Source organism: Varanus komodoensis, unplaced genomic scaffold (assembly GCF_004798865.1).
Source record: "Varanus komodoensis strain SLA01 unplaced genomic scaffold, ASM479886v1 scaffold2, whole genome shotgun sequence".
Lineage (NCBI taxonomy): Eukaryota > Metazoa > Chordata > Lepidosauria > Squamata > Varanidae > Varanus > Varanus komodoensis.
Genome location: NW_025335568.1, coordinates 5,780,764 through 5,798,995, shown reverse-complemented (window position 1 = coordinate 5,798,995; position 18,232 = coordinate 5,780,764). Strand labels below are relative to the sequence as shown.

General features: G+C 46.6%; 2 protein-coding genes across 8 annotated transcripts in view; one reads left to right on the top strand and one right to left on the bottom strand.

Annotated features, from left to right (window-relative positions):
- The window catches only part of CTNNA2 (catenin alpha 2), a 510,292-nt gene that overhangs the window by 208,349 nt on the left and 283,711 nt on the right, over positions 1–18,232 (bottom strand). The window lies entirely within an intron of this gene.
- LRRTM1 (leucine rich repeat transmembrane neuronal 1) lies at positions 11,279–14,154 on the top strand. The gene has a single exon (XM_044429096.1). The coding sequence runs from the start codon at positions 12,262–12,264 to the stop codon at positions 13,828–13,830; it is 1,569 nt and encodes a 522-aa protein (XP_044285031.1). The 5' UTR covers positions 11,279–12,261; the 3' UTR covers positions 13,831–14,154.

The following is an 18,232-nucleotide window of genomic DNA, read 5'->3' as shown; positions in this document are numbered from 1 at the left end:
GTTTGCAAGCACAGCTGTAGTGTCTCCTCTGAACTAGGGCTATCTCCATCCATTTTAGTGGGGGGAGTTCTCTATGCATGCAGGGGGGCACATATTGTTCGAACTATGGGGCACCTGACACTCGTCACTGAGCCGTATGTACTGCAGCTTACCTGGAATTCTCCACCAAGGTGTTCAGCTCACACAACCAGGTGAAGATTTGCATGGAACATGACATTTTGGCGGTTTTAGTGTATCCCATGAATATGGTGATGATATTATTATTGTTATTATTAGTATTATTATATTAATTTTCTTCTACACGGCCCAATAGCCAGAGCTCTCTCAGCCATTTACTATTGCTTATGAAATAAAACTAAAAAATACAGATAGTAATAAAATCATCATACAATTTTACGATGAACTTTAAAATCTGAATTAAAAAATCAATTTTGAACAACTTAAATACCCAAGACAAATTCAAAGAACAGGACTTGTTAAACAGCTGTCATGATGTCCCCATTTAGGGGAATGCAATCCCGCTAAAAGTTTTAACTTGGGGCTAAAAGGACAGTAGAGTTGGCACCAGGCCAGCACTGCTGAGGCGCTATGACTGGGGGCTGCCACTAAGAAGGCCCTTCTCCTTGTTGAGATCATGGTTGGAGGAAGGCCCCTGACATTGACTGCAGATGGAATTTGGCTGGAAATGGAGCTTCGTCATGTTTTGCAAACACAATCTATGTAGGGTCTCTAAAAGGGCTGTGTGTGTGTGTGTGTATGTACACACAAAGCTGCTGCTGGTGATTTTGCTTTTGATTTTACTGTGATTTTGTTTGGCTGGTTCCCGACAATTTAGATGAAAGATGCCCTGTAATTAATCAGTTTGCACATCTGCCGATTTCTCACACCACTAGAAACCAACTTCCAAAAGAGTTTGTACTCCTGTCATGGGATCTGCATGCATTGACTTTAGGCTGATAACAAATCAAAAGCAAGGCCAAATGATGATCGCATGAACTGGAATGCGAGGCCATGTTTCTGTGAGCTGAGGTTACGCCTGCAGAGCTCCAAAATAACCTCTGACTCCTGTTGGATTTGCAATTCATACCCTTTTTATTGTTCCCAAATCTGAAGTAAAATGAATGGGAAAAAACTCTCATCCGTTTCTTTCAAAATACATAGACTGCTCGCTTGTTTCACACATTCCATCTCAAACAGCACTCTCAGAAGACTGCCTTAAAAAGACGTAGAGAAATGGAAACACAGAGGGGCATTGCATGTGGTTAGCTGACAAAGAGAACAATCAACAATGTGTGTCCAGAAATGGTTTTGCCCTTCACAACATTTCCTACTTCTTGGCTCAGAAAGTTTGTCCAAGAAGGGTCCGTTTGTTCTCCCTTCCATCCCCAGTGGTACTATTTGAGTCCTACCAAACAGATCAAGTTGCATAGCAGGCTGCTTGGAACACTTCTACATAGCAAATTTCAATCGGTTACAAACCTGAAAACTGAAACTACTTTCATCCAAGGAATTCCAAGAACTGAGAGTTACTTTAAAGGACTAGGGATATTTTACCAGGGCTTTTCCACAGGGTTGTTTGAGCCAAGACATGACAGCTAGTTTAATTAGACATATTGCAGCATGATGCCTGCTCGAAGCCCATATCGGAGCTCCAGAATATGGATATTGTCAACAAGTACTGCAATAAAGACAAACTAGCCTAAGTTTCTTGACTAACTCTGTGCTTCTCCATTAACTCTTGGCTCTTCACCCATCGACCTGTTAAGCAGGGGCATGTCCATTTCATTAGTATGGACGAAAGATAGAAGTGTTGCAATAATGAGTGACTCCAGTTGTCCTCAGATCAACAGAATAATTGTGTGTTCTGGCCATGACAACGTGATTACACTTCTCAGTGCCTTAATGATCGTGCCCTGAAAGAAGAGCCGAGCCTGGATTTAATCCTACGTAGTGCAGTCTAGGACAGAGTATAAGACGTGCGTGGTGTAAGCCTCTCTCACTCTGCTGTTAGATTTAATACATATTGAAGAGGAAAATTGCCAAGGAAGTTCAACAAAGGCACATTTGACTTCAAAAGAGGAAAATTCTCTAAAATGAGGGAACAGGGAAAAAGAAATCTGAAAGGGGGAGTCAGGAGTGGGGAGTTCCTTCTACTTGCATGGAAGTTACAAAACACAGACTCACAGATCAACAACAACGACAACAGAAGCTCAGCTGGAAGGTATACTACAGGTTAAGAAAGGTAGCATGAAGTTGAGAGGTTACCATGGTTAATGAGCAAGGTCGAAGGAACTGCTAGAGAAAAGCTTTTCTTCAGAAAAAGGAAGTCTTGTTTGAGGAAACCAAGAGGGAACACAAACATGCACAAGGGAAATGCAAGCAGATGCTAAGAGATGCAAAAAGCGGGGGGAGCACTTTTAAGACCATATTGTGAACAGCTTCAAGACCAGTGATAAATAATACCAGAAGCAGGAAACCAACTAGGGAGGTAGTTAGATCACTGGATGGCCACACAATTAAAGATGTACTAAAGGATGATAATGTGATTGCAGAGAAGCTGAATGAATGATTTTCAGCCGGGTTCATTGCAGAAGATACAGGACTCCCTTCCTAATGTTTTCCAGAAGGGAGTCTGATTGACAAACTGAAAGTTCATAACTCACTGGAACCATATGGGACTCATCCTAGAATTCTTAAAGAATTCACTCAAATGTGAAATTGTTGCGCTTCGAACAAAAATAGGTAGTGTATTCCTGAAAGCATTTTCTATACCAGAGAACTGGAAAATGGCTACTATAATGGCAATTTTTGAAAATCAGGATGAAGGATGATCTGGAAAGTTATCGGCTGGTTGGATTAATGTCTGCTCCAGGTAAACGGCTTGAAATTGGTTGGTTATTAAAGATAACATTAATAACAAGCATATAAAAGGACAAGCCCTGCTGAAAATGAATCCTCAGGGCTTTGACAAAGGTAAATCCTGTCTCGCTAACCTTTTAAAGTTTTGAGGCTGCCAGTAACATGCGAATGGGGTGTCTGGTAGGTACTGTTCACTTGGACTTCCAAAGGGCTTTTGGCAAGGTCCGTCTGCGAGCATTCCAGAGTAAACTTAGCAGACGTGGAACAAGAGGGAGGTCCTCTTATGGATCAGCAACTGGCTAAAGCATGGGGTAACCATGCAAGGAAGTTCCACAACGATGGATGCTTTCCAACTTGTTCATCAGTTCTTTGGCATAGAGTGAGCAGTGAGATAACCAGGTTTCCTGAAGACACCAGTGCTCTGGTCTTGTCCATCAGAAGTAGACTGGCTGCTAGCAAGGGTATTGTTCTGAGAAGAGAGGTGCAGACGGGTAGAAGAGCTATACAAGTGACCTCAAAGCATGGAGAGTGCTCTAAAGGAAGTGGAAGCAGCTCCCAAGCTGTCTGCATGGAGGGAGTTTTCTCCCAGGTTGTGGGTTCCCCACACAGTATTGACTAACTTTGCCTCTCTCTCCGCTTTCTGGCCATTTGTCTTGTGCCCACTCTGTCAAAGCAGTTAACAAAGGAAAGCAGACAGAATGGATCATAGGAGAGAACAATTAAATGTCATAGGTGCTGGGCATTGTGACGGGAGACTTGGTCTGGATTTTCTCGGAGATATTGTGAAGGACGCTGGGAAACAGCCCCGTCCCATCCAGCATCCACATCAGCTTCATCAAAGTTCTACCCACCATTCAAATGTAGGTCACCTCCTTAACAGATTTTGTAGTTGCACATTTGCTATGTGTGGAAGTTTCTGGTGATGACAGAGCCCCACCTCTGTGTGAAAGTGCTTTTGGAACATTGTCAGAATAAACAGGGCAATCTAAATGAGCAGATCTGTGATCTAAAGAGGATAACAGGTGCAATGTGCTAACCAAGCAACCACTGGAAAGTTAATAACAGTTATGAGAGCACCATCAAGAACTGTTGGGCAACTCCTCCCTCCTTTGTGAGGAGGGGAAGCTGGTCAAATGCCACGTTAATTTAACTTATGTGGTCCTTATTCAACTGAAATTCTGTTTAAAATCCCATTTAGTGTAGGCCATACACCAAATGTCAGCAATGCTCCAGACGTAAATATCAGAGAAATAACTCATTTAGCTTGCTACTTTTGAAGTCATCTTTCCCTCCCCAGTTTTTTACTTTATAAATGTTCCCTTTATAAAACACACCATGGTTCAGTGCACTTGGAAATTAAAGACGACAGAGTAAAGATCAAAGTTTGAGTTTTTCCATTGCTAGCCACAAAGAGAAATTAAAATCACCACTCAAATTCCATTTTTTATTAAACAGTATATTGATGGTGATAGCTTAAACAATATGAACAGCAGAAAGACTGCCGTTGTTTGATCAGGAGGAGATCAGATTCTGGGGTTCCCCTTTGGAAGTCATTGCAAATCCTCAGATTCTGATGGAGGACTCCAAAAACTCCTACGGCCCCTGAGACACTCTCTCTATAATATGCAAACAGGACAGAACCAGTTGGTGAATGAACTCATGTGAAATTGACACAGATCAGAAAAGGTTGATATTCCTGCTGCTGAAGGAGGTCCCCAGACCATCAGGCAAAACTAATGCGATGCAGCAGGAAGTTAGGAAACCTCATTTTGACAATGGACTTGTCCTTGTTCTTTCCTGGATCAATCTTTGATGATGGGATCATAAAGGAAGCATCCTGAAGAGATGGGTCTGTGAGTCAAGGGATGGGTGGACTTATGACTCGTGGGCTGTCCACTACCTGATCATTCTTCCTGCTTTTTAAGGTAACCCAACACCAAACCATTGGAAGATGCATCACACAAGGGTAATGGGGGCCATCTATCCCAAAGGGCCATACAAGGAACCCCTATGTTGACTTTCATGCCACGTCATGAGACTTGGAAAGGATCTGTGGGTTGTGCTAGGCTCAGTGCACTACTTTGCATGGAATAAAAACGCTTTTGTTTCTGCATTTTATTAATTTCTCTTTGGATCATATTATTATTGGATCAATGACTTCCCAAAGCCACCTAGGAATTTGGTGGCTCGTTTGGCTTTTACACCTGAGCCATCCCACTCCGACTCTCACAGTATACCCACCGTCCCAGCATTTTCCAACAGGGTTCCATGTATATGAGTCAACCTTTCTGGGCATGATGAGAGTTGTAGTCCAACTCATTGGAGGGCAGAAAATTGAGAAGGGACACACTCAGTTGTCGTAGTGATAAGATTGAGGGGGGCTGGAATTATATGAACCTCCTTAAATCCCTTGAAAGGAAAAGAGATGGGAAATAAATATAATAAAGCAAGCAAGCTTTGGCCAACAATTCCCATTAGCCCCCACCTCGGTTGGCTAGGGCTGATGGGAGATGTAGGTCTCAGAGGATTTAGAGGGCCATAAGAAACCCAGCACTGCTTTAAAGAAACAAGGAAGCTGTCCAAGGGAAATCACCTGCTATGTAGCCATTCAAGGGAAAGGAACCTTTTGCGTGTGGCCATCCTACAGAAGCGGGGATGCAGACCTGTGTACAACAAAGAGTTAAAAAGTGGGCCCCACATTATAGATTTCTGGTCTGAAAAAGAGCCCCTGAAATGTTGGGGTTCTAATACTAGAAAACAGAAATGTTTTCTGGTTGTCAACGTAATAGGGTTTCGCAATTTTAACTGGAAAACCAAGGAGAGATTAAACATCCTTGGAGGGCTTGGGAAGCACAACTGAAGGCCACGCTTTTGATCAGATTTGCACCACTGAGTCATTTTCAGCTGATTTTACCCCACTCCAAATCATTTAAACTGATTTTAGGCATCCCAGTTCGCGCAGAATTAGTCAGTCCACCCTAAAATGCATGTACACTCATTTCCTGACAGGTATCTTTTAATAAACCTATTTTAATCCATTAATGTACACTCTTTTTCACACAGGGTATAGCTACATTTTTGCGAAGAATGTGGGAGCATGTGATTTTAGCAATAATGAGAGCTGAAACTGGAGAGCGAAGAGAAGAAAAGAAAAGTCTCTTTCAGAATAATTAAATCACCAGTAAATTCTTCCAATAAAGAGGGAGTCTATTAATATTTGGAGGTTGGGGGGGGGGGGGGGGAGAGAGAAAGGGGGGGAGGGAGAGAGAGAGAGAGAGGGAGAGAGAGAGCGCAGCAGCACTTTGATTGGTCAGTTTAACCAGAAGTCCCGGTGGGTGAAGATGTACATGATCTTCCATCGCACTGAGTGACTTGGCCAGCCTGTGTGAGCCATCTGGATTACTGCATCACTCACCTCCAGCCAAGTCCAATATGGCGCACTCCATTCAGAGCTGCAACATGGCAGAGTAGAGGACATAGAAACATAGAAACAGAGCGAGTCAGAAGGGCCTCTGGGCTGACCACCGGCTCCAGCTGGCTCCGCTCACGACATGCCCACCATGTGGACATCCAGCCTATCCTTGAACACCCGCACTGATGGGGCCTCAACCACCTCCCGTGGAAGCCCATTCCACACCCTCGGGGTCCTGACTGTCAGGAAGCGCTTCCTGGCATCAACCTTGGAGGCAGCTGATCTGGCGTGCTTAAGTCACCGAAGATGCGACTATCGATACCTTGACATGCGCCATGCTTGCTGGGGCAAGCTGAGACCCGTAAGCCTTTCTTCTGTCTGAGTGTGCCGCCACTTGTGCCCTGGAGGTCTGAGATTTGGGAACGGAGGAGGATTTCATTATCTTTAAGTTCCCCTGAGTCCTGCCGTTCCGGATGCGAGCCTCAAACGAACGACTTAGGATCAGCCAGCATCCAGTTCCATCTTAAAGCTCAGCCTGCCATGCTCTCCTTTCGGGTAGCAATCTGCTTCTCTCTTTGGTTCAAACAGGGAAAGGGCATATTTTAGAACACTTTTTTTTTTGTTGAAAGGCTCAGTTTAGGATAAGAGGTAAAACACATTTTTAATGCGTTTTGGTTCAAAGCGAGCACTTTTGATCACGAACAGAAAATGTGCTCCTATGCAGAGGTCAACAGAGGAAGGGCAAATTCAGCTCGAAAACCAAGCAACGCACCATCATCATGGATGCCTAAGGCTGGCAGGTGGAGAAATCAGTGCTCCGGTTCATTGGATCCAAGCCCTTGTTCAGCAACCGTGTGGCTCCCTCCCGGTTCCCCTGCAAAGCCGCTGCATTGAGAGCACTGATGGGTCCCAGCAACGAGGAGGCCTGCTCGTGGCCCCAGGTGCAGGGCTGACACCAGGCAAGGAAGACGCAGCCACCCTTCATTGGATCTGCATTGTCATCAGCACAAGGGTCCTAGGGAAACTGGGAGAATGGTCTTGTTTCTTTGTGCAAATGGGGCTCAGCTCATGGCATTCTCTGTCATTTCCCCCCAACACATCTCCTTCTCCTCCTCTTTCTAAAGAAAAGTTGTCACTGGAGGTTTCCTGGGTATTTTGGTTGGTGCCCACAAGACTTCCTGGCCTTCTGGATTTTAATCATTTTTCCCTCCGGAGTTTTAAGAATTGCTATTATTAGTTGGGGAGCTGCCATGCAGCAAAAGAATATGTCACCCTCCAACTCCATCCTTGCTTGGGTTCAGTGGAAGGATTGTGTGATTTGTAGCCCAGATCCAACCTCTGCCTTGAACTTAGGTTCTTGGGCAAGTCCCTTTTCTTTGAGTCTCACAGCCTTCTGGGAAATGAATGTTTTGTGACAAGCTGTGTCCATGAAGCAGCTCTTTTAGCAATGTGCAACTCCCACATCAGCCATTTTGTGCTGGTTCCCACAGCACTTTCTCAAAATTTCAAATGTGCCCGTGGCACCGAAAAGATTGGGAACCCCTCTTTTAGAGGATGAATCCAAGGTGCTCTCTAATTCTTTCATTCAGCAATACTGCTCCGATTATCAAAATGCAGTTTACTCAGCATATGCTCAAAGAGACAGGAGTGGAAAACCAGGAGTAATAGAGAATATGAATTCAAAATTCAGCCCTCTTATGACCAAACCCAACGTGCTATAAGTCACTGGCATTTAAATAAGACTTTAAAATAGTTTGAAAACATGCACCTCTGTTGACTTCATTTAGGATGCTCAAGAAGGATGACACATCAGACAAGAAATCAAGCCCTACTCACACAAAGAAAGGGCTCTAGATTTTATTTGCATGCCTGCCATTTTCCATCTTGCCTGATGCTTGCCCATTTTCAAGACATTTCCGTCCTCAGCCCAGCCAACGATGCAGCCCAGTGCTTATACACCAGGGGAAAAGCACAGTTACTGAATACCATGAAATTTACTTCAGAGTATACTTGTGAAGATCCCTCCTGTAAAAACAAGTGGGCATGTTCAGCTTTGAGAAGAAAGGACTGAGGAGATACAGGATAGCAGTCTTCAAATGCTTGCAAGAAGGCCAGAAGCTCTTCTCAAGCTTCCCAGAGTGGAGGACATGGAAGAAGACTCAAGTTACAGGATCATGACTAGATATTGGGAAAAATTCCTCTTAGAGCAGTACAAGAACGGAACTCATGATGTGGGGAGCTGCTGGGCTCCCCCACACTGGAGGCCTTCAAGATGCAGCTGGACAGCCATCGGAGAGGGGGAGTCCTGCACAGAGCAGGGGCTGGACTTGGAGGCCCTCTGGCCCCTTCCAGCTTTGCTATTCTATGATTCTAAGCATTTTATACACTGCAATTTTTTACTGTTGTAAACCACCCAGATGAATTCTACTCCTACTCACACTCCTACTGCTTGTATACTCTTGGTTAACTGAAGCTCTCTGGCTGGTTCAGTCTTGCAATGAGGTGGATGAGAATGTTTTTTCCATCCTCAAAACAATCAAAGGAGCCCCATTCACATTCTTGAATGCAAACCTGTGTGCCTTTTTCCAGAAAATGTCCCTGCATCACAGAACCGTTGGGTACATCTGGGAAAATGCAGATTTTCGTGCTTTCTCGAATGAGTGAAAATGTTCACATAAGAGCCTGTGCTTCTAAAAAGATGCATTTTCCCAAGTGAAAATGTGCCTTTCTCAATGCAAGAAAATGAGGCAAACTGGGAAAATCTGGAGACTTTTCCAGGACCCAAAATCAAGTCACTACTCAGGCATGAAACTTGCTTCAGGCCAGTCAGACTCTCAGCCTAACCTACCTCACAGGGTTGTTGTAAGGATTAAAGGAGAGGAGGAGGCAGAGGAGGATGACCACTTAAATTGCACTGGGGTCCTTGCCAAGAGTAGAACGGTGGGATATCACCACAATAAGTAAATACATATAGACCTGATCATGCAAACACATTTGGTCTCTCTCTCGCTCTCGCTCTCGCTCTCGCTCTCGCTCTCTCTCATGCACCACCCGACAAACACACAACTGAAAAGTGCCGCACACATTCTGCAAAAAGAGAAGGCAGATTTATAGAGTTCCTATTTGCATAGGATAATGAAAATCCTTTGAGATGATTGCTCCCTGAACCCGAGACGATCTGCAGTGCAAACGCTTCCAGAGTCGCTCTAGCTGAAGCAATCTTGCAGGTGTATCCAGACCCAGTACATCTGTGAAGCCTTTGGCAATGCACTTTACAGCTTTCTCCCTGCCTGCCCGTCTTCTACCGACTCCCCTGCTGGTTTTGTATACACAGCCCCCACTGGCAGCACCGGGACTGAGGGCTGCCCATGCAGGCAAACAAGCAGCAGCAGCAGGAGTCCAAGCCTGCCCCCCCCCCCAAAAAAAAGGTTGCATCTGAGCTGGGAGCAAAGATTTGCATGTTGCTTAAGCGCCCGGTTATGCATATTAAACCCATGAGAAGGAAACGCGGCAAAGGGCAGGCTGAACACTGAGGCAAAGATCTGTTTTTTCGCATGTACACGCTCTGCCAGACTCTTTCCCCGCTCTGCCTCTTTGGCCGTATTTTCCATGGGTTCTGTTTGGAGGATCTCCCCAGGACTGGAACTGCCAGCTCCTTCAGCTTCCCTTCCCTCTGCCGCTGGAGGCTGAACGCATGCATTAAAGCGTATTCCCATAAATTCGGGAGAAATCAAGGTCTCGGCAATACTCTTGTCAGTGACAACGGGCTGTTCCTGATCCCACCTACCTCAGTGGAACAACGCTCAAGGGGCATGCCTGCTTTAGTCAACCCTCTAGAATATATCAGTCGTGTTAGGACAAAGAATGCCGGTGTCACATCTTTAAGCTTGACTCTCCTGTGCCAAAAGCACAGGAGGACTTTCACGGGCGCCAGCAAAATGGGCAAAAGGTTGGACAGCAGAGTGCTGGCAACAGAGCAGCTCTCACTCTCCCTAGTCACTAAAGGATGCCGAAAACGCCTGTCAACAATGGCCTTTTCCATACCTAATGATGGCTGAGAATTAGCAGGCAGGCATTTCTTGGTCCATTTAACAAAACAGCAGCACAATCTGCGAAAGCTGGGGGGCTCATCCCCCTCCCCGCAGCGCGTGCACACAAACACACGCAGGCACGCACGCACACACGCACGCACACACACACACACACACACCAGAAGTAAACTGCATGGTAGATTGATTCATAAATGCAGCATTCTGAACGCCTGAATAACTCTTTTGTATGCCGGAGCGCCCAGCGCTGCATTTTCGGTCACAAATATGCCATTAGCCAGAGCGTTTGGTAAGGACATCCTTTCCTCTTTCTTTAATGCGGAAGGGGAAGACCACCCAATGGTATTCGGTCTCCCATGCGCCCAGCCGTCTTTGCAAGCGCCTCGCTTGCACTGGGGTGATGGAGGGGGTTGTGGGGGGGGGGAGAACAGCGAAGAGCTCCATTCTCCCGGAACGCTCTTGAAACGAGAGACAAGAGTGCCCACAAACGCACATCTAAGGGATGGAAGGAAAGCCAAATGCTCATCTCAGACAATAGCACAGAATCCAAAGCTCGTAATTTGTGCAGGCTCCGGCAGAGAGTCAGTGAGAGGAACACATCCACCCATTCCGGGCTGCATCCCCCCGTGCCTCGTGCCTTCGGCCCCTTGAAACAAAGGGAGAGGAAAACGGGCATCTAATTTCCCAGTTTCCTCCTTAGCGCTGTCTTGCTGCTGCAGCTGCCAATATGTGGAAGCACGCGTGCACGCGCGCGCGCGCGCGTGCGTGTGTGTTTGAGCAATGGCGAGAGGGGCTTAAAGTATTTTCCATTTCATCAGAGAACATATATTCCTTTACTGGTTCACTAAAATGTTGGTTTTATGCCCACCCCTTTTTCCGTTTGCCCATGTCTGCGAAACACGGTGCAGGCACACAATCATGAAGAGCTTACGACACTCAGTGAGCGCTAGGTGCCTGTGCGAGCTGGAGCGACACGCTGCTCGGCTGGAAGGGAGGAATCCTCGCTGTCTCTCCGGGTCTCTCTCCGCTCCGAGCGTCTTCTAGCAAGCAAGGCGAGCCAGGAATGGGAAATAAAGCCGTCTTTAGCCAGCCCGGTCGGTCAGTGAATGAATTTTAAGCGGTCTCAGCGGAGTAGAAAACCTTGCTGCCGCTCGTCTGCAGTGATGGACGTGAAGGAGATGGTCAAATGCTGGGGAGCTGTTAAGTAAAGAGTTTTGGAAAGGGCTTCTTTCTTTGGTTTTTTTAATCCTCCTCTCTCCCTCCCGCGTCACAGTGTTAACGGCAGAGAAAGAGGAAAGGGGGAAGAGAGAGGAAGGAAGGAAGATCGACCCTTATGCCCATACTTCTGAAACTTGAAGGTCCTGGGAGTCGGCTTAAAAATAAGGGAGGAAAAAAAAGCTAGCCGGACATGCCTCTCGCCCTTTGAGACGAAGCAAAGTGAGACATTGTGAGTCTGCCAGTCTCCCAGAGAGCCGAAAGAGACAGAATTTGTAGCAACAGAGAGTTCTTTTTTAGCCCTGCATATAATTAAGCCCAAACACAAAGAAAGCTGCTGAATGGAGGTTGTCACTTTCTGGAAAAGGGTGGGTAAGACACTTTTTAATTTCATTCTTTCGTGAAGAGAGAGATTTTTTAATTGTTCTTTCCGTTGCTGCGGCATCTAAAATGGACAGAATCCCTTGCCGCTGTTGAATGCTTCTGAACTTTAATGCTGTACAGATTTCTGCATGCTTCTTTTTTCTTAAAAAATACAGCCACAAAAGCAAAAGCATATCCCCTCAAGTGAAGTAATTGGCCCAATGATTCTCTTATTTTTGCCTCGTCCCTGTCCCTGTCCCCCTGTCTGATATACAGTATGATGTAGAATTTGTACAAAAAGGGAAACTGACGGACAAAAGATTAAATGGACATTCTGGGGCATACTTGGGGATATTCTTGCTAATGGATTTCCTTCTTATTGGTGTCTGCTTAAACTGGCTGCTAAGAAAGCCTCCGGGGTTGATTTTCTGCACGCTGGGTATCCTTTTCAAAATGCTTCCAGCCGTGAATAGTGGGTGTCCGCAGCTCTGTAGGTGCGAAGCTAGGCTGTTGTACTGTGAGTCTCTGAATCTCACCGAGATGCCGCACAACTTGTCGGGCGTGATGGGCTTGTCGTTGCGGTACAACAGCCTTTCCGAGCTGCGTGATGGACAGTTCACGGGGTTAATGCAACTCACGTGGCTCTACCTGGATCACAATCATATTTGCTCGGTGGAGGGAAATGCCTTTCAAAAGCTGAGGAGAGTCAAAGAACTCACGCTGAGTTCCAACAAAATCACACAACTGCCCAACACCACCTTCCGGCCCATGCCCAACTTGCGCAGTGTGGATTTATCCTACAACAATCTGCAGGCTTTGGAACCAGACCTGTTTCATGGCTTGCGCAAGCTGACAACTTTGCACATGAGGTCCAATGCCCTCAAGTTTGTTCCTGTTCGAATCTTCCAAGACTGCCGCAGCCTGAAGTTTCTCGACATAGGATACAATCAGTTGAAAAGCCTGGCTCGAAACTCCTTTGCAGGTTTGTTCAAACTCACCGAGTTACATCTTGAGCACAATGACTTGGTAAAAGTGAACTTGGCCCATTTCCCCAGGCTCCTCTCTTTGCACTCCCTCTGCCTACGGCGGAATAAAGTCACCATTGTGGTGAACTCCTTGGACTGGATATGGAAATTAGAAAAAATGGATCTCTCAGGCAATGAGATCGAATACATCGAACCTCACGTTTTCGAAAGTGTACCTCACCTTCAGTCGCTCCAGCTGGACTCCAACCGGCTCACCTACATTCACCCGAGAATCCTCAACTCCTGGAAATCCCTCCTTAGCATCAGCCTTTCTGCCAACTTCTGGGATTGTGGCCGTAACATTTGTGCCTTGGCTTCCTGGCTGAGCAACTTCAAAGGCCGCTACGACAGCAACCTACTGTGTTCCACCCCTGAGTATGCCCAGGGCGAGGACGTCCTGGATGCGGTTTACGCTTTCCACCTATGTGAAGATGCTGCAGACCCCACAAGTGATGCCGACCCCCTGTCTGCAGCGGCCAACAACAGTGACCCCACGCTCAGCCCCAGTTCGGCCACCCTGAGCTACGACCTGCAGGATCTCGGAGGGGACAGGACGACCGGCGCCGTCACGGTAACGATGCCCAACGAGAACGTGGAGAACGCTGTTCAAATTCACAAGGTGGTGACTGGGACCATGGCCCTCATCTTCTCCTTCCTCATCGTGGTTTTGGTGTTGTACGTTTCATGGAAATGTTTCCCAGCCAGCCTTAGGCAACTGAGACAATGTTTTGTGACACAGCGCAGGAAGCAGAAGCAAAAACAAACCATGCATCAAATGGCTGCCATGTCAGCTCAGGAGTATTACGTTGATTACAAACCCAACCACATTGAAGGTGCTCTAGTGATCATTAATGAGTACGGATCCTGCACTTGCCACCAGCAGCCAGCCAGGGAATGTGAGGTGTGATTTAATTCTTTTCCAGTGGGTGATATAACACAGTGTGCAACCAAATAGGAGTGAGGAAATAATAAAAGGACAGTTGGATGGGGGTTGACGTGTGCTTACCAATGCCCTTGTTTGCTGAAATTGTTTTAAAAAAAGAGGAGCTGGCCAAAAAATAATGATAAAAAAGACTCCATCTTTTAGCTTTATTGTGGCTTAAAACCTTCAAGACCTTCAACTTTCAAAAAGAAATGAAATATTTCTCATAACAGCTTTCTTTAAAGATCTGTCAGTATTCTGAAAAAAATCAAAAATCTGAGAGTGTAAAAAAGTACGAAGTATTGATTTTTTTTTGTAAAACGACAACAAAATATGTTTAAAATAAAAGCAAAATAGCATTTACAGTTTTTACAGACTGCTGTATGTTACCTGAATTGTTCACCTATATAGGGATGGGAAGCATGCATTTAATCTCTCTTGCCTATATAGAGTCAAGGGACAAGGGCTGGGTGCTAAGCGTGCCACAGATGGTATGTTTAGATTAACCTGTTGGTTTTGAGAATTCTGTTGTGACTTGTACCATGTTACTGCTGAATGTAAAAATGTAGTGGTAAAAATTCCACCCCCCCCCCATGCTATCTGCAAAATTTCTATTTAGTTCGTGGGGGGTGGGGTTATCTGACTGGGGAAGCATTAGGTTCTCGTGGCTGTATGTTCCTTTGTGAAAAGGGCAGAAATCTTGGGAGCTCAGCCGTCCTGCAAGTTCCTTTAAGAACCCCCAAACCTTGCAGCTTCTCCTCTCTCTCCATCTTCTCTGGCATCAAAATAGTCCCCAACATAATATCGCAGCTGGAGATCTAAGCCAGAGCAACAGAAAACCTGTCTCAAATTGCCATCCCCTCCTCCTCCCTCTGGTGCCCAGAATCCTTCAAAGGCTTATTTTGGATCACACAGTATCTCCCTCCCACTCACGGTTTTATGCAGGGCCCCCCCCCCAAGTCAGGGGGGCCGTCAGTCTGTACCCTAAAGAGTACTGATGGCAGGGAAGGGGCCTGAAGGCCATTCTCGGCACCAGAAGCTCAGCGTGTGTGCTTGGCTCCGGAGCAAATTCTTCACCACAATGCAGCAAGCTACCTTTGGGCACAGAGTGCTTGGAACATCCTTCCAGTTTCTACAGCAAGCCGCTAGGGGGAAAGCGACCAGGAGGGCTAGGGCAGCTGGCCGCCGGTGTGGATGCCACAGAGCGATTGTTTGATTCCGGTCCTCCGTAAAATGACTGCAGTGTGTTATCCCCTCACCGTACACTCTGGATTTGTTGGCCCAGTCCATGACAAGTGAGGTTTCCAAACATTCTCCAGGCCTCCGAGTGTTCCCGGAGTTTTTCTTTTAGAAATGCAAAATCAGACCAGTGCATCTCTCGGTTTCCCTTACTTACATACACACCCCATTCGAATCAGGCAGCCTAAGGTTTGAGTGAAAAGATGGCTTACCTGTAGCTCAGGAGTGGCAGTGGCAGAATTATGATATAGTTAATTAACTCAAAAGGCCACTGTTTTGAGACAAACTGATGGATGAAGCTGATAGCTGACACCTGCTTGAAGATGCCAGAGGGAGGGGGGAGGGAGAGGGGGTGGGGAGGGAGAAGGAGAGGCAGGTTGCCACAAAAGGCAGAGAGGAGACCTGAGTTTGACTCCCTGTCCCATCCCTCCCTGGCAGATCCGTGCCTTGTAAAGCAGGACCTGATCTAGAGAGCTTATTTTGCAAGACCCTGTCAAAAGAATGGGTCAGCCTTTCGAGACTGAACTGTTTAGCCCTTTCAGCAGCCCTGGCCAAGCAGAGCCCAAGCAGCACGGCAGACCTCCAAGTGACAGATATGGCTCCTTACGAGCACATTTTGCCCTGCAAAGCTCCACTCTGGATTAAACGCGTCCGTCACACTTCAGCCTTTTGCAGGATGTTCGAGGCAGCCTCCTCCCGGAGGAGAGATGGCAGAGCCGCTCTCGCCCCTCCCTGTAGAGACAGAGAGTGTCGGGGGACCTCACGTAGATGCCATTACTTATGCTGCCCTTCCTGGAGCTTTCCCAGCACCAGGCTTGGGAACCTCTCTCCCTGTTTCCAAGATCGGGTGCATCTTCCGTCCAGCTCTAGCATCTGTGCCCTCTTAAAAAGCTATTTATTATTATTATTATTATTATTATTATTATTATTATTATAACATTTCTATTTAGATGTCTTAGTAAAAAGCCCACTAGAACGATACTCCAGTTGAGAGTGTGGAAGGGATACACTTCGACAATAGCAACAGAGCACTTGCTAAGAACGGGGGACTGAGCAGTCCTGTGGGCCTCCTGTTCCTACGTGGTAGCTCATGGTGGGGGGAGTTACTGTCACCCAGCTTTTGTGGGTGTGCAAGCATGTTCAGAATTGCACAGATTGGCTGTAATGTGTCAAGATGGGTAAGGGAGTCTAAAATACCTCGATGGGAAGTTGGCTATATTTCCATTTATCTATGAAATATACGAAGAATGGACAGACGCAAAGCCAGGCAGGCATGACGCATTCATGAGTGCCAACATATCAGGGCAGAAATAAGCCAAGTGGGCTTGCTCTTTGCTAAGGTGAGCAACTTAAATCCAGGCAAGATAAGTTTGTTTTTAAGTCGAGCCTTTGCTGTCCATTCAGTGCCCGATTCTGTGCATCTCCCTGTGGCAGACTCAACTCTTTCTAAAATGTATTAATAATCTCGTTCTGAATGGTACAGAACTTTCTAGAGTCTGTGCAATCATGTTGCATGAAAGAAACATTGCATGGCCATTTTCCTCGGGTTGCTGCTCCAAAAGCAGGAAGGGGGAGATCAAGCAAGAAGAAAGCCAAATGCAAAATGTACAGGCAGCCCCGTACATATAAACAGCCTGTAAGCTAACCAGTCATGTGTGTGTGTGTGTGCGTATGTGCATGCACGTGTGTGAGACACTGCTGGTTAAGCAGATGTCACCCAAATGACCCCCTGAAAGAGCATTCCACAGGCTGCTTCCAAAACAACAGAAGTGATAGCAAGAGACGCATTAATAATTGCAGACCAAAAGGGCGAACATTAATTTCCTGCAGCCCAAATAAGGTTGCTGTCATTTCCACCTTTCTTCCAGGCAGCTGTCAATGATCTGATTGAATGCCACTGCATTTAAAGTGCAAACATGAGGCAGTAGTAACAGGAAGGAGAGCTTTCTCGGGGATCCATTCCAATTCCCAGATTGGATGAACCGACTGCAGTGACTCAAAAGCATCTGTTCTCTCAAACCAAGCAAACCAATAGAAAAGCACCCTCCGCCCCACAAGCCTTACCTTAGAGAAGGTTTTACAACCTCTTCCTCAGTTCCTTGCCACCAAAATAAATGAACCAATCCACGCCAGGCAAGCACATGCCTTCAGTTTTAGGAGGCTGCTACAGGGTGTAATTTGGAATGCAAATCACCTTCCTTTAATACCACCCCCTCCCCGTACTAGAAGCATGTGTGGCAGGAGTGTGCCAGGGCCAGCTATGACAAAACCAGTAGTAAAATGTCACATTCTACACATGTTTCGCATTTTAGAAAATGCCAAGGGAATTGACTGGAGTTGACCCAGGGACGGGAGCTCCCTGTTTTCCCTTCTCCATAAAAGATCTAAAGGGGGCCGCAGGTCTCTTCCGAGCAAGTGGGAACCCTTTTGTGCATTATATGGGCTTTCTTCCCAGCAGCAAGGGAAGGGCAAACTCGGGTCCCGGTGTCAGGTCTCAGGAAGCAGGGCATGTCTCCTCCTTCCTTCACGGCAAGGAAAACCAGGACTTGCTTCTGAGAAAGGCACATAAAGTCCCCCCCACCTGCCTGCCTCCTTTTTCTGCTAGGAAAGAGATCCCAACCAAAGCTCTGCTTATATCAAACGCCTTTCCGATAAGCCGGGGGAGGGGGGCATCGTTACTCAGAGAACAGACAGTAAGGACAGAAATGTGTTCGGGAGGTGAAGGGGAGAGGAGGAGAAAGATGCTGAGTGGCTGCCCATGAACACGGCAGAAGCGAGAGGGGGGCTGAGGCACAGAGGAACTAACACAGCAGTGTGTGATCGAAAGGACTGTGGCGCATGTATGAGCCTGTGTCGTAGCGATGCAAGAGCAAGGTAGTTCCAAAACAGCAGGCTTTGCAAGAGAAAACATGAATGCAGTGGGTGGGGGGGGCAGAGAAGGTCTCTTCTCTCTTTCAGAGTATGTTTGTGCAAATCATGATAGAACCTTTAGAGGTCTAAGCAGGGAGATTCTTAGATACCCAGCAAAAGATGTCCTGCCATTGCAAATGGATAAAATTGTCCCAGCTTCTTTTGAGGACCTCTGGGGATGGTGTCCACTGCGATTTTGCTGCTGAGGGCCTCCACTGCTGTATGTCACGATTTTCAG

Coding starts and splice junctions, on each gene's coding strand:
- LRRTM1 (XM_044429096.1), top strand. CDS start 12,262: ATGGATTTCCTTCTTATTGGTGTCTGCTTAAACTGGCTGCTAAGAAAG.